The following is a 16,507-nucleotide window of genomic DNA, read 5'->3' as shown; positions in this document are numbered from 1 at the left end:
CACTGCTCCTGTCCTGTCACTGCTCCTGCCCCGTCACCGCTCCTGCCCCGTCACCACTCCTGCCCCTTCACCGCTCCTGCCCAATCACCACTCCTGCCCGGTCACCCCTCCTGCCCGGTCACCCCTCCTGCCAGTCACCACTCCTGCCCAGTCACCTCTCCTTTCCTGTTGCCTCTCCTGCCCGGTCACCTCTCCTGCCCAGTCACCTCTCCTTTCCTGTTGCCTCTCCTTCTCCCGTCAATTTTCCTGCCCTGTCACTGCTCCCGCCCCGTCACCGCTCCTGCCCATTCACTGCTCCTGCCCCGGCACTGCTCCTGTCCGATCAGCACTCCTGCCCGATCACCGCTTCTGTCCGATTCACCGCTCCTGCCCAAACCCCGCTCTTGCCCGATCACCGCTCCTGCCCCATTCACATCTCCTGGCCGATCACCGCTCCTGCCCGATCACTGCTCCTGCCCCGTTCACCGCTCCTACCCATTCACTTCTCCTGCCCCGTCACTGCTCCTGTCCCATCAATGCTCCTGCCCCATCACTTTTCCTGCCCCGTCACCGCTCCAGCCCCATCACCGCTCCTGCCCCATCACCGCTCCTGCCCGTTCACTGCTCCTGCCGTTCACTGCTCCTGTCCGGTCAGCACTCCTGCCCCATCACCGCTCCTGCCCCGTTCACTGCTCCTGCCCCATTCACTGCTCCTGCCCCATTCACCGCTTCTGCCCCATTCACCTCTTCTGCCCCATTCACCTCTTCTGCCCATTATTGCTTCTGCCCCATTCACCGCTTCTACCTGGTTCACCGCTCCTGCCCTTTCACTGCTCCCACCCGGTTACCGTTCCTGCTCATGCCTAATCACCTCTCCTGTCCAGTCACTTCTCCTGTCCCGTCACCACTCCTGCCGGGTCACCACTCCTACCCAGTCACCGCTCCTGCCGTTCACTGCTCCTGCCCGGTCAGCATTCCTGCCTGTTCACTTTTCCTGCCCAGTCAGCACTCCTGCCTAATCACCGCTCCTGCCCCATCACTTCTCCTATCCCATCACTTCTCCTGTCCCAATACTTCTCCTGCCCCGTTCACTGCCCCTATCCGTTCACTGCCCCTATCTGTTCACTGCTCCTGTCCGTTCACCACTCCTGCCCGGTTACAGCTCCTGCACATGCCTAATCACCGCTCCTGTCCCGTCACTTCTCCATCACTTCTCCTGCCCCGTCACCTCTCCTTTCCTGTCGCCTCTCCTGTCCCATCACTGCTCCTGACCCATCACCTCTCCTGCCCAGTCACTTTTCCTGCCCGTCCCTTCTCCTGCCCATTACTTCTCCTGCCCGGTCACCTCTCCTTTCCTGTCACCTCTCCTGCCTCGTCACTTCTCCTGCCCCGTCACACCTCCTGCCCTGTCACTTCTCCATCCCTTTAGCCTCTCCTTCCCTGTCACTTCTACCTTCCCCTTCACTACTCCTGCCTTGTCACTTCTCCTGCCCCGCCACTTCTCCTGCCCATTACTTCTCCTACCCGGTCACCTCTCCCGCCCCATCACCTCTCCTTTCCTGTCTCCTCTTCTGTCCCTTCATTGCTCCTGCCCAGTTAACTCTGTGTATAACATTGACAAATTTCAGATGGTGGCAAGTTCCCCACAGTAATCTGTCTGGGGAAAGCTCCTCTGTAATTACTAACTCAGCATGAAATGCTAAAGGCAGAAGGTGGCGCATTGTCATCCGAAAGGAGATAATCAGCCTCAATCGGAATGACAATGGGCCTGCCCACAGTCTGTGAGAGCTCAGGAGGGGCTGCTGCAGCCTCTGGAGTTCAACAGAGAAGTGCGAGCCGCCCATCAAAGCTGAAAGAAAAAGCTATCGATTTTAAGTTTGACTATTCTTGCCGTCCTGGGATGCTGTTTTGAAAGAAAGAAGTAGGGGAACGGACTGAAATAATTTTTAAAAGTAGGGGCACGCCATGCCATTCCGATCCCGCCCACTTCTACCACTGGTCTGAGGCTGATACATCATATTACAAGCTGTTCACATGGCAACCACCTCAATTCTGCTCCCCTTCTTGAGTTCATCCTTGCCCTCCTCTTATATCATTATTTCTCCTTAGCTAACAAAAAGGTACTTCTCTGTCTTGTTTGCCCTATTTAATTTTTATGATCACCCTGTCCACCCAATCATCACCACTAACTACACTGCGTTTAACTAAACCTTTATTCAGTACTATGTGCTTAGCATCACCTGTAAAATGTAGTTTGGTATATGTGATATTTATAATTTTGTATTATTATAATAATTGACATTTGCATATGTTCTCACCCCCTAACATGTACCATAATGTATAAGCTTTATGTTGACTTTCTTTCATTTTTGTCAACATTTCAATAAAAAATACACTGAACAAAAGAAAGATGTGGTCAGACTGGTGCGCTGTGATTGGGTCGTAGGCGGGTTACTGGGATCACTGGAATTGTTCATTGTCAGTTGGGTAGGAGTTTAGGGCAACCACCGCCTTGTCAGCATGGTCATTCCAATGGAGATTGAAATCTCCAAGCACTAGGAAGTCTTTGGTTGTCAACAGTGGATTGATTGTGAATTCTATCCGATCTCCACTGGCGGAGTCGGTCACTGTGTGCAGCAAGTTTGTGCTCAATTATTTCTTAATCAAAGCTTTGCAATCCATATTGTGCAGAATTCTATTGCACAGTTTACTCTACTGGGATGCAATGATGGCAGTGCAGGTGTAAGAACACCCGGCTCTGCATTACTAAACTATGATCATAATATTCAAGAGATCCCGAGCAGGCTTGGAAAGGCCGTCCTTCTGTGGACAATGTAAATGACAGATAGGGGAAGTATAGTCGAGCCACACACAATCCACTGGTCCCTCACTTTAGACCAGTATAGTGAGCACATGTCCATTATTCACTTTCAGAGGCAAATCAAAGAGTTGCCTTGAGCTCGAGGCCTCAGGTAGCACTGGAGGGCTATGGCTGTAATTCATGGACCAATCTAAATGTGAAGGAAACCTACAGGACTCTTCTCCTTGAACAGAAATGTAGTCTTAGCATTATCTTGTACAAGAACGGCTGCCTATAAGTGTTCGGACAACGGGTCTTGGCCACTGTTTCAAAGCAAGTGGACAGTTGCTTCAGGGTTCACTGAGTGGAGAGTGTTAGCACAGCACCATCTTCAATCAGAAACACATAAATCAAACCTCATCTGCCATCGCGACGATCTTTATAGCTGAGGTAGTCACATAGGGGCATATTTACAAAGGCCATATCTCCGCTTTTTTGGCTTTTAAAGCTAAAAGAGTGGTGATAAAAATATCACCCTATTTACAAGAGGGTGATAACATGCTTTAGCGCATGTTAGTACCCTTTTATCCGATGCCTACCTTTGCATCTGTAATGAGATGCAAAGTGGGCATCACGGGGCAGTACAACCTGTAAATATCGCTGATGTGCACATCGCGATATTTACAAGGCTGCCCAAGCATTTTAGCACACATTAGTTTTTGGAGAAAACCGCTGTTTTTGCCAAAAACTAACGTCTGCTAAAATGCAGACTTTGCTTTACTTATCATTGGGGGTGGATTATGCTGATATGACCATAGGGTCGTATCAGCAAGGTTATTGCCGTTTTCCACGGAACATCGCTGGAAAACCAGCGATGTTCCATGGAAACTATCACTGGGAAATTATCGCCATTGCGCTATGCGATGTTAATACAGCGCTAGCATGGCGATCATTTTCTGCGATAGCCGTCGATAACTATTTTCTCGCTAAGCGCGGCCAGCGATAATTATCGCTGCCACTTGTTAATATGCCTCATAGTAAGTTGTCACTTAGAAGGTAGATAGATACATGCATGGACACAGATATGAACACACAATATAAAGACAGCCCCAAAGCTTTGGAGTTGTGACACCAAAGTAAATGTTCAATCGAGGCAAGTGTTGGAGCTTAACTAATGTGATGAGATTTGTTCAATCTTTCCCAGAAAATACGCAGTCATTCCTCACAAAACCCTTTGACTAAGGACGATTGACATTCCTCCTGCTGCGCCATCTTAACAGTGAGGCATAGAATCTTCTAAAATGATTGAAAATATTTGAGACTTGCAATAGTTTTAATGTTTTAAAGTCTCAAACTCTGATTTGAACAGTTTCAAAAGACCAAATATACCGTTATATTAAAGAGTAACCTTGATTTCATTTGAGAAACCCTACCATATTGTGGAATTTTGGTTTTATCATGGTTATCATAAACCTAATGATTGGATATCCAAAACCTCACACATGTGGCATGCAAGGTATACAAAGATCGCCCTGGAACGCCCAACCCAGTGATCAGGGGGCATATTACCAAGGGGGGCAATAGGCAATTATCGCCGATTTAGCGGCCGTTTTCGGCGCTAAGCGGCGATAATTCTATCGCCCTATTACCAAGCTGTCGCTAACTGATGTTAGCGACAGCTTTTAGGAGATAGCGAGCGGTTTGGGGCCCGCTTTGCATGTCAGCGATGTTTTTCGCTAATGACATGCAAAGTGGGCGTACCCAACCAGTTAGCCACTGAAAGTAGTCGCTAACGTCGCTATCGCCTATTAGCAAGGCAGGCGCAGCATTGGAAATATTCGCGCAAAGCGCGAATATCTCCAAATACTAACACCTGCCCAGACCAGTTCTTAGCCATGTTATCCAATGGGAGGTGGATAACATGGCTAAGAGCATTTCGTCGCTAATGCGTTAATATCGCTGTATTCTCAGCGATATTCACGCATTTCGCCGCTATCGCTGGATATTTTAGCACAATGTTGAAAAAGTTGCTAATAGCATGTTTTTTCCGCTAACATATCCAGCGATAGGCAGCGATAAAAAATGAATCGCTAAGCCTATTTAGTGATAAATATCGCTACTTGTTGGTAATATGCCCCCTAGTTCGCCAGTCACTTCAAGTTGAGAGTTCATCCTCTGGCATACATTAAAAGAATTCGCACATTGCAATCCTCACAGAAAGAGATGGATTATTTTTTACCATGCATTAGTTGATTTCCTGACTCCTAAAAAGCATGTAGTATTAATATAAGGTTGGAATACAACTCCTCCTGTTCCTTATCCTATCAAGTTCTGGAGCGACTTCCAATGCAAATCTATAAAAGTCCTTACATCTGTAAATCTCTGTGGATCAAAATTCCCAGCTCGCCTTTTGGAATTCCTGCTTATTTGGGGAAATATGCAAATTCTCCAGTGACTGCCTCCGGCGATGCATGAATTTCCTTCTTTCATGACAAAACGTTTTCAATGTACGTTTACTTGTTCTTCGCCAAAAACGTTATCCCTTCAGTTCTCTTTACTGCCTCACAGCTCCCTACACGTGTCCACTGCTTCGTGAGATAGAAGAAGGACTTCAGGCATCACATCAGTACCCCCAAGGTACATTTAATACAAATCATGTATCTTAATATAGTGGTTTATAAAGTGCAGACCCACACAAGCATCAGCAAAGTCAAAAGCTTTGACTTTGGCAAGCTTTGCAAAGATTAATACTATTGTATGTTTTATTGCAAGCATATGACACCCAAAAAAAACTAAACGTGGCTGTCACATGCTTGTATGAAAAAGGTTAAATTTCAAAATCCTTCACCGGTGTGGCTTTTTCAGCCCCTTCCAGTTGTTCAATGCATTTTTTAATTATTATTTGTCAAGGAGACTAGAATAAATCACGGTATCACTAAAATCACAAGCTAAATGTTACATACACACTTTATAACTTTAAAAAGAGATACAGAAAATAAATAACCACCTAACTGGGCACCCAACATAGAGACAAAATAAATAGTTTTTAAAATAAATACAGTTTTTTTTTTAAAGTTAATATGCGAAAGAAATAAAATAAAATATAATTCTCTAAAGCAGCTTTGCCACTAAAGAGAAAGGTGCTTTTTTCAGTGAATGTGAAGAATGTGCACAGGCTTTGTGCAGTCACTTAAAGTGAGGGGAGCCAATAGGTAAAAGTAGGCTGACCCATTGCCTCATGTTGTATGCTGTGGTGGGCAGAAGCCAAATGTGAATGCCAGCTTAACAGGCCACTAGATGAATCTGCTGACCAAAAGTCACACTGACTTTGCATGTTATGTATGATTTGCTGTAAAAAGCTATCTCAAAGGTCAGACTGAACAGGAGACCTCTTAGTGCTAAAACACATTCTGAAACTCTAGAGGCTACAACAAAAACAGTCGAAAGCCACGTTTGATATGTTTTCTTAAACTTAACAAGGTTTTTTTCAACTCTAATAGGCTAAGGACGTTCATTTCTTAAATATAATTTTTCCACAAATTAGCTCCAAACGTTTAAGCAATTTAAAAAAAACTTTTTTTACATATAACATATTTGAAATCTGGATGCAAGATTGAAATTATTTCTTTTCTTCAGATGGTGCGAGGTAGATTTTCTGGGAATCTTTAATCTCGGTGAGTATGGTGCTGTGAACTCAGTGAAAGTGGAGAGATGGGAACCTAGAAGCTACAAAAGGAGATTATGTTCTAACTAGGACCTGCAGGTTGGCATCATAGATTGTTACACCAGTTTCATGGCTCAAGGTCCCATTAATGCCTCAGACTCCGCGGCCAGAGAGTGAAGAATGTATTTCAGACGAGGCCTTATGAAAATCATATTTATAATAATCTGCCTAGACATCTTCTGGACACCTAAGGTTTGGGTGACTGAGACCTGCTTGTTCTATATCAGGAGTTTTGTGAAGGTCTCCTCTCATTCAGTTAGGTAACAATCCACAATGAATATGGGTCCCAGGACACCGCCCCCTATAGGGCTAGACAGCACAAACCACTTTCTGGTCCCTACAGTTGGTTCAGTTACTAAAATAATAAGCGATGGCCAAAGAGTCCTTATATGCCTTTTTGTACTCCAATGACATCACAAAAAGTATCATCACGTGACCTTCAGACCTCGTCCACGCAGTGATCGGCCATTTTATGTTTCTTTTTAAAACCAATCTTTATGACATATGAGAGGCTGCATTGTGCTGATAAAACTATGATTGATAACAGACACAAACACAACCGCTACCACTATAGTAGTAAAAGCTCAACGCATACCTTTTATTTTAAAGGCCAGAAGTTAAGTTGATTTAATCACAGACACAGAATCACACATCCATGCACTGGGAGTGAGGCAAGGTGCAACACGTCCGTTGTGACAGCCACCCATTCCTGCCTCACATGATGCTACAACTTGCTCACCAGATGGAAGCCCATTTGTATGCATCCCCGGTGCCTCGAAACCCCTCCAGGGATTGAGTGTGCTATATAAAAGTATTAAGTCAGTTTAGCACGGAAGTACTTCCCGCAGGATGTCTAACCCCTCTCCCCAGCCCTCCTCTCAGCCCCTCCAGGGGACCAGGCACCCATGAGCTGTCCATCAATGCAGACAGAGGACGCGTGCAGCATGCATAGCATACCTGAGAGCACCAGGAGGCTCAGGAGTGCCGGGGGCGGACGCATCCTTCTTTCGGGATCCAAAGGGATTCGTCTGAGACGCTCCTCGGCACTAGCTTGGTTTATAGTGGAGGGAGCGCTCACATTTTCCAGGAAGTCCGTGTGTCTGTGATCCAACACCACAGCCGGCAGAGCCCTCCGCAGTGTCAGAGCCCTATTTATAACTGGAAAACAGTGAATCTTGCACATAACTTCTGAACATCAAAGCCAGAGAAGAAACTCAGTGGATTAATGCGTAGCTGCACACATAGGGCCTTATTTATGAAGGCCTTACACCGCCGCTGCGTCACTTTTTCTCATTTTGAAAGTGACGCAGCGGTGGCCCAAAGCCTTCATAAATAAGGGCAGGCCCATAATATGCAGAATCTTATTGACTCGGCCTTTTCTCTTTCGAAGGTCGAGAATCATATTTGCCAAAAACTACGAGTAGAAAGAAGCGTTAATGATAGAAACGTACTGTATAAAGCAAACTGACACCTGTAGCCGGTGAGTAATAGCAGTAGACCTGTGTGGAACCCTAAAGACTCAGGGGGAGGTTTACAAACCTCTTGCGCCACCTTTGCTTCACTTTTCCCATAAAAATGATGCAAAAGTGGCGCAAGGGGCTTGTAAATAACTCCCTGTGTCTTTTCTCTTTCGAAAGGGAGACACATTCATGTGAAGGTAGCTTGTATTAGACATGTTGGACATATTCAATTCATATGTACAAGTACATGAGGAAGTAACACTGCGTTACATTAATGAACATGTAACCAACACGATACTGTGCACAAGTGCTTGTGGAGTTTGTGACGGTGCAAGTGACATGTGACGTGATATATACAGCGATGGTGATGGGCGCAACAAAGGGCAATGGAAAACAACCAAAAGTTGACATATTCTGGATACCCAAACAACTTAATGAAATAAAGTTTCAGAAACACAATTAGGTCGGGTGTCCGTGAAAAAAGGCGCCAGAAGGTACGCTGTGAAAGTCGACGGCGTTTCGGACTGCAGAAGTCTTAGGCTATCATCAGGATCGGTTACATTTGAGTTAGAAGCAGTGAGGTAAAGGCACCGGGTTCAGTCCGGTGGAGGCGGAAGCAGCTGGGGTGTCTTGCGCAGAGCCAGAAACGGAATGAATCTCGAGATGAGTGCGGGGGCTGGTTGGACGTCTCGAGTATTTGGTGAGCGCCAGGTGCAGTAGAAATCATGCGTGCGGGAGCCAATCCCGGTAGTCAGCAAGCCGGCGTTAGTTCAGTGGAGACTCAACCCGGTGCCTTTCCCTCACTGCTTCTAACTCAATTGTAACCGGTCACAAACTCCACGAGCACTTGTGCACAGTATCGTGTTGGTTACGTGTTCATTAATGTAACGCAGCGCTACTTCCTCATGTACTTGTACATATGAATTGAATACGTCCAACATGTCTAATACACGCTACCTTCACATGAATGTGTCTCCCATGTGTCTTTCGGATTAAATCAGTTGCTATTGATTATGCTGCGTATATTTGTTCCTTAAATGATACCCACGTTTGAGACACTGTTGTTTGATATAGATTATTGCCCCTGTCTCCTTGTGGTTTATGGGCTACCTCCTGTGGTCTGATACTGTTTTCTCTTTCTAAGGTTGACTATGATGATTAGTAGATCTTTTGTGAAAGCAGGCACTGGGAAAGCTCTGTGGACTAATGCAGTGGCTGTAGATATCTGCCGTGACCTTAATTGGTCACACTTTTGTCATTAAACAGTTGTACGTCGAAGTATTGACTACAGAAACATCGTGCCAACAAAATATCATAGCCAACATATCGAGGACTAAAGTATAGAAGACCCTTGCACCACTTTTGCGTCACTTTTCCCATGTTAAAAATGATGCACAAGTGCCGCAAGATCCTTGTAAATCTGCCCCTGAGATTGTAAGTGGACATGGGAAAGTATAGGTTTCGTATTCTTAACTCCGCATTGTCATATCTTGAGTATACATATATTCTCTAGGTACATAAATGTGGTGTCAAGCAAAGTAATCATATACTTACTTAGATATACTTTACGCACATGGGAAGGTTTGACAGGTGAGTAGCACTAGAGGGGTGGTGCATTGGTGAATGCCAGTTTCATGTGTGGTGTGTGTGTATTGCCGCTTGTATGTACTGCAGTCAGTCATTGCTTTATATGCATGGGATGATATGACGTGACTTCAGAGAGCCTTGGTGTTAGGTACAGTATGTGAGTGCTCCCTTACCAAGGCACTTTGGGACATCAGTCATGCATGCTGACGTGGACTGGTATTAGAAGTGATCCACTTGACTACGTTTCTGATTGAATGTTTTGTTTGCCAGCCTGCACATGCTGGAGCCTGTCCACATTATGTGCAGGAGCTGTTGAAAGCAGGTGCAGCATCCAGATAGCGTTTATCAGGAATCTGATGCGAAAGTGTGCGAGTGGGCAAGGAGTCAAGAAACCTTAAATTTAACCTCAAAGTCAGAAGAATGTGAAGGTACGACAGAGACAATGAGGGAATGACAGGGCACAAGTCGAGGGTACACACTGGTACATGCCGTCCACCCTGCCAAGAAGTTGGGCCCCAAAAAATATGTTGAACTTGTCCCGGTGTAATTAGCATGCGATTGGTAACACGGGCACTCGGGAAATGGCCCCAGGGCCGGTAGCCGAGTTCCAGCTGTGGGCTGCTTTTTTGGGTATCCTGGGGGCTGTCTGTGCTGTTAGGATGCCGCCAGCGGCCCAGTGGGTGCCTGTGTGGCCTTTCTGGAGGCAGATGGGCGGAGGTATCACTCCCTTTCTCTCGCTGGCTGGCCCATTAATGTATGCTGATTGAGCGGGGGCAGGGAGCCTTAGCAGAAGTGGTGCCGGTTGCATTCATGTGTGGCTCAGTAGTGAGAACTAATCTGGGGATTTTTTTTATCTAAGTGAAGTTAATGAAACATGCCCCCACGCCCTTTCTTTCATAAAACTTCGCTGAAGCAGTGTTTTGCGGAAAGGCAATATGCAAATTTGGGCCACTTTTTTGGGTGTGCCCTGGTCGATTTTTTATCCCAATCCAACCCTGGGCGTAATGTTGAGACACCAGGACACGTTCAGCAGCACCTGCACGTTGTCTGTCTTTCATTCCCAGCAGCAACGTGCAGGCAGCGAGGGGGCTTCTTTTTCACCTCCAGCTGGGCAGAAGGTAAGGGGACATCAGGCATCCTTTTGATCGACTATGGGACTGGAGGCGTCCTGGAACCCCACACTTACAAGCAAATGCGATGGAGAGGAAAGAAAAGCACACAGCTTTCTATCTCTTCACAGGTACTTAAGAGATGCATGCTTTTTACTTTGTTCAGTCCCTGTATATAAGTGCATGCACTGTAAGAATGTCAGATAGGGTTGTCTGTCCCAGTATTTACACAAATAACAATTTAAATAGCACTATTTTTTTTTATAGCGCTACTCATCCCAATGCAGAGTGTTAGAGCACTTTCCATAACATACACATTATCCATTCAAAAAGTAAATCATGTAAGTGTGCAAATCAATGTACAAGATGTGTAACATGAGACAGTCAGAGTTACAAGGTAACTGCAAGTAAGAAAAGGATCTCTGTGTTCAAGGCAGTAATCCATTTACCTATCTACATAAAATAAAAATCTGTCTTCTGCTTGTTACATGATGTGCTTTGCAGGAGACATCTTTTTTTTAAAGAAATCTTATTGCATTTTCAGTTGGCATATGTTATAACATCCACATATCAGAGCACTATTGCATAATTTAGTGGTACATTTATGCTCAGAACATTGTATAAAATGCACACAATGTGGGTTGCAATATCATAAATAATGAACCCGAAGAATATAAACAATCCCCAAACCCCCCTCCTCTCCCTACCCCCCAAGAACAGTGGGTGATTATATTTTGCAGGTGACAACTTAAACTTCTATACTACTTTCATTCAAATTTGGGACAACACAAAACACAGATCTCTCCGAGAAATGTGTTACCCTCCAGAGTTATCTCACCATTATTATATATTCCCTTAGATGTACTGGGCACCTCTGCAGTAGATGCCTTAACCCCATAAAATATGTTAAAATGCATACTTTGCAACCAATTAAGCAAAACAGATTTATTACCATGCGTTTCCTTGTTGCCAGTTTCTTTGTGGCAGGGTTTTAAACAAAAAGTATTAGTTGAGGTACAGATTTTGCGTCAGGATTGCACCACTTTTTTGGCACACCCCACCTCCAAATCTCATTTGTTAAATTTCATAATGCACATAAATGTAGTCATCATACACATATGTGTGAGATCTTAGTATCTGATGTCACTTCTTGTGATGTCACTTCCAGTGAGGTCACTTACTCTGATTCCACCTGGAATGTCGCGTGTCATGACGTGCTGTGATGGCACAGCTCATGATGTCACTTGCATACTGTCTAACTTCGTCAGTCCCTCAAATACTTTTTTATAGAACTTCTGCCCTGGGGAATGGAGAAGGTGCTGGCTGTGCTTGAGGAGACGCAGGAGGCAGAACAGCAAGAGGGACTGTCAAGTCGAAACAGATGGATGGCCATTGAAGCACAGGAGAATCTGGGTCAGCACTTTCCAGAGAGCAGAAATACAGTCAGCAAATCAGAAGAAGTATTTTGCAATATCTTTTGTTTTAGGATTTCCAGCATTCGTTTGTCGTTTCTCTTGATGTGTCTGTTTTGTTTCCATTCCCTCTCTCCTGGTTTTTAGGTCTCGCCTGTCGATGCGCATGCGCATCGAGCAAGCAAGACTATGGGGGCTTATCCACTCTTTGTCCAACTTGCAAGGAATCGTGGCGATTCCTTGCAGTGCCCGTGACTTTTAAGCTCAATGCGCATGCGCATTGAGCTTAAAAGCGCGTGCACATCAGTTCCCTCATCCGCACGTCGCATTTCTCCTCCCCCCTCGCCCCCTCCCCTGCCCGCCGTGTCGCATTTCTCCTCCCCCCTCCCCTTATCTGTCTTCCCTTCGTCTGTTCCCTCTCCCCGCTCCGCCCCCTCCCCTGCCCGCCGTGTCGCATTTCTCCTCCCCCCTCCCCTTATCTGGCCTTCCCTCCGTCTGTTCCCTCTCCCCGCTCCGCCCCCTCCCCTGCCCGCCGTGTCGCATTTCTCCTCCCCCCTCCCCTGGCCTTCCCTCCGTCTGTTCCCTCTCCCCGCTCCGCCCCCTCCCCTGCCCGCCGTGTCGCATTTTTCCAACTGTCCAGACCACACACCTGTCCACAATGCATAACAACCCGAAGATCCGCCTCTACGAAGAATGACATTAACTTAACCCACAACACGCCACGAGCGACGCCAACTTGACAGGGCTCCAAGATGCGGAAACCACTGCTAGTACCTCATTTGGGTTTACTTCATTAAGTCCTTCAACAGAGACAACTGACAATCCGCTACTATTCGAGAAAGAAAACACGTTACCTTAATAGCATGCAGCTCATTGCAACGTATATACCAACAGTACTGATAGTTAACATAAAATGCAACGTTACCATTGTACTTAAAGAGAGCTTGCCTGCAAAACAAGTTAAATAGGAAAATGTAGTTCTGTTTCTCTAAACCCCGTCGCCCCCCACGGCTCCCTAAAGTTGACGGTTAGGGGATAAACTTGTAGACCCAGCGTGGCCATTTAAGAGATGGGGTTTGTTAAACTAGAGGGGCTGTCAAGACATGTCACCACCCACATACCAAGTCATTTTCAATGGGAACAAATCTTACATCTTAAAGTACAGTGCCAACAACCACTGTGCCCTTACAGCCTCAACGACGCCAGGGGCGGTCTCAAGAAACTTATTTCTTTATGCAAGTGTAAAGTTTTGAGCTGTTCGCTTCTAGCGCAGCGTCTGAACTGTGTGACAGCTCACACGTTTAAGAGGCAGCATCGTGTCTAGATCCCCGGTCTCCACTTTTGGACCCACCAAACAATTGGTTTTGTGTCTCAGGAGAGGCGAGCGATACAGCAAACAGGTGGGTGGCAAGCGCCGCTCCATGGCACTGCAGTAGAGATGCGCGAGGACAGGCAACAAGCGGCAGCTCCTACACCTCCTGCCCCAACACCAGCGCGCGGACTGCCAACAGACAAGATGCTCGCGGGAGGCGCCCTTACCGCTTCCGGACGTCCTCGGGCAGACAGGGGGGCGGGACTGTCTTGGCCGGCATGGCTGACTGGCTCTGATTCACTAGGCACTTCCAATGTGGACCTCTGGCAAACTGATATAAAAACAATCAAGGGTGCGTATGCACACAAAGTCTCTAAAGTTTTTTGTATAGCGCGAACCTGGACATGTACCAATTTACAACAAAACCATTCAGACTAACACATCTTTTAAGGTGCAGGAAGGGGGCATATATTTTTTTGGTTATTGCAGTTATTAAAGCAATTTGCCCCAAAGGTATGGGAGCGCTTTACATGAGCATCATGTTACAAGGGTACATACATTTTTTGGTAGGGGGAGATTAAATGATTAGCGTTAAAACATACACTGCCAAACGCGCCTTCACATCCTCACCCCCTCATCCTTACACACCCTCACTCACCCTCACACCCCTCACAACCCTCTCACCCTCACTCAGCCTCACACCCCCTCACCCTCACACACCCTCACACACCCTCACCCACCCTCACCCTCGCACCCTCTCACCATCACCCCCTCTCCCTCACACACCCTTACCCTCATCCCCTCACCCTCACCCTCACACCCCCTAACCCTCATCCTCACCACCTCACACACCCTCACTCACCCTCACACACCCTCACTCACCCTCACACACCCACACCCTCACCCACCCTCACCCTCACTCACCCTCACACCCTCACACACCCACTCACCCTCTCACACCTGCTGCACTCTCCTGCTCTCTAGAGATGTGGCCTAACGACCAGAGCTGCCATCTATGTCACGTAAATACAAAACATGTTGCATTCCAAATGCTATAGGTGTCACATTCGCGAAAGTTATAACTATTGGCGTTGTAAATGACAAAGCTATCAATTTAGCTATTTTAAAAACCAACAAATAAATAAAATATTTTTTTCATTTACAAGACCAATAGCTCCAACTTTTCTAATGCGAGACCTATTGCATTTCCAATGCTTGTTCCCTCTTCCTCTTGGTACACATTACTTGAAGGATTTTGTCGCACTAATAAAACTCAGTGAGACAAAATCTCACTGATTCCTGCTACTGTTGGCATTCTGCACAAGTGTCAGCTGCAGATGGAAGAGCAAATGTTATACGTTATACTCTTTCATTATCATATGTTATCTAGTGAGTTAATGTGTGGCTATATACATATAAAGAAGTCACCCGTTATGTAATTGAAGTATAATCATTTAAACTAAAGTATATCTACATTAACCAAATGTGCATTCTTAACATTGGCCTAAGTGCGGGCAGGCCTCAGCTGCCTACAAGCCTTTCACTGTTATCATAATGTTGATTTTGAAATGTGCTTTCATATTTTCCTTCTCGTTGCAGGACCAAGATAACCTATGCTAAACAGAAGAGCAGCCCATTGTTTGCTTTTAGAAATGTTAAAGTAGATCATTTTAATTGGAAGTTTGTTGTGATTTGCAACATGGGTGGGGATGAGAAAGATCCTCCTGTACTGTGCAGTCCGGACCGCGGATACATCTAAGGCTGTGCAGCTTTGTGCGCTGTTGTTCAATGTTGAGAACAATGAGAGCTTACCTGGTCCAAGCAGACAGCTCAACCTGATTGGTCCTAATATGGAGGAGTTTGTGGGGAGACGTTCTGCAGAAGGAATGCAATGTATTGAACTGAATGCCTTATAATATTTGTTAGGAGATCCTGTCTTGACCTGGCTGAGGGAAGGCCTTTCCTAACTGCTGAGATTCCATTTTCCTGGTTCTTGAGTTAGATTCTTTAACACCTATGCTTCTGTGCCTGAACCTTTAGACATCTTCTGTTTCGAATTTCCCCCTGCCATTCTTGATGTTTTCTCTGTTTTGCATTTGGCACTCTTTAAAAGACGTGTGTTATTATCATCTGCTGTATTCTGTTGGATTGATTAACCTCTACTGATTTTTATGCTTAAACTTGAAGGGGGAAAAGTGCCTGAGTGAATTCTACAAGATTTCACTCAGTCACTTTTTCGACGGCGCTGCGTCAAAACCTTGCGCCTGCTTGAAGCAGGCGCAAGGCTTGACGCACCACGTTTTGTATGGGCAGGCCACGATCATAGCTGGAGTTGCATCACGCTTGCGCCACGACTCCAGCAATGCGCCACCCTTCCGACGGGAGATGCGTCACGCATCTGTTTATACTTGCGCCATGATGCGCCGCATTGTAAATGCGGCACATCTGTGGTGGCGCCAGGGTAAACTTGCATGACGCGTCTTATCTGGGGCATCTTTGCTGATTTGCAGGGATGCGCCAGTCGTCATAAATCTGCTCCAAAATGTATTTATTGAATGAATAAAGCTGGCTACTTTCACTAATCTTCTAATAAACCTTCCTGGCTTGGAAACCACCTCTCTGTTGTTGTTGTGGATACAAATGTGTTTCACTCTAGTTTGATGTGTTATACCGATGTTAGCTCCCAGAATACACTTTCAGCTGATACCTAAAGATCCATATGACCAGAAGCGCCATCTGTTTGAAAATTGCACCAGAGAAAGGATGTATAGAAAATTGTGATTTACGAGCGCATGTGAGCAAGGGCAAGAAAGCTTCTCCTGAGGACATGCCCAGTCATTACAAGGTGACAAATATTGGGCTCCACACATGTATTCGTCTTTAACATATGAAGGCTTTGGGGAGAAGATGTGGCCTAACGGCTAGGTTGGTCGACCTTGAAGCTAGGGAACCGGGTTTGACTCTCGGCAGAGAAGCTCAACATCCTGTGATTCTAGGCAAACCACTTACTCTCCCAGTGTCTAACAAAATAAATGTGGCCTTCTGTAATGCAACTGACGCTCATGTAAAGTGCTCTGATACCTTTGGGTCTAGTTCACACTATATAAAACTCAGAAAACAAAAC

General features: G+C 45.9%; 1 protein-coding gene and 1 long non-coding RNA gene across 2 annotated transcripts in view; one reads left to right on the top strand and one right to left on the bottom strand.

The window, feature by feature from the left end:
- Positions 1 to 7,543, bottom strand: part of LOC147712884 (trem-like transcript 1 protein) — a 104,413-nt gene extending 96,870 nt beyond the window's left edge. The window contains 1 exon segment of the mRNA XM_086923544.1: positions 7,461 to 7,543. Within this exon segment, the coding sequence (XP_086779670.1) occupies positions 7,461 to 7,503 (43 nt within the window). The 5' untranslated portion in view covers positions 7,504 to 7,543.
- The window catches only part of LOC147712883 (uncharacterized), a 190,239-nt gene extending 174,243 nt beyond the window's left edge, over positions 1 to 15,996 (top strand). The window contains exon 4 of the long non-coding RNA XR_015296030.1: positions 14,983 to 15,996. This is a non-coding gene — a long non-coding RNA (uncharacterized LOC147712883). The remainder of the gene's footprint in view (positions 1 to 14,982) is intronic.
- Positions 15,997 to 16,507: the final 511 nt, after the last annotated feature.

The sequence above is a fragment of the Lissotriton vulgaris genome, chromosome 5, assembly GCF_964263255.1.
Source record: "Lissotriton vulgaris chromosome 5, aLisVul1.2, whole genome shotgun sequence".
NCBI lineage: Eukaryota > Metazoa > Chordata > Amphibia > Caudata > Salamandridae > Lissotriton > Lissotriton vulgaris.
This window is presented reverse-complemented; position numbering and strand designations above follow the sequence as displayed.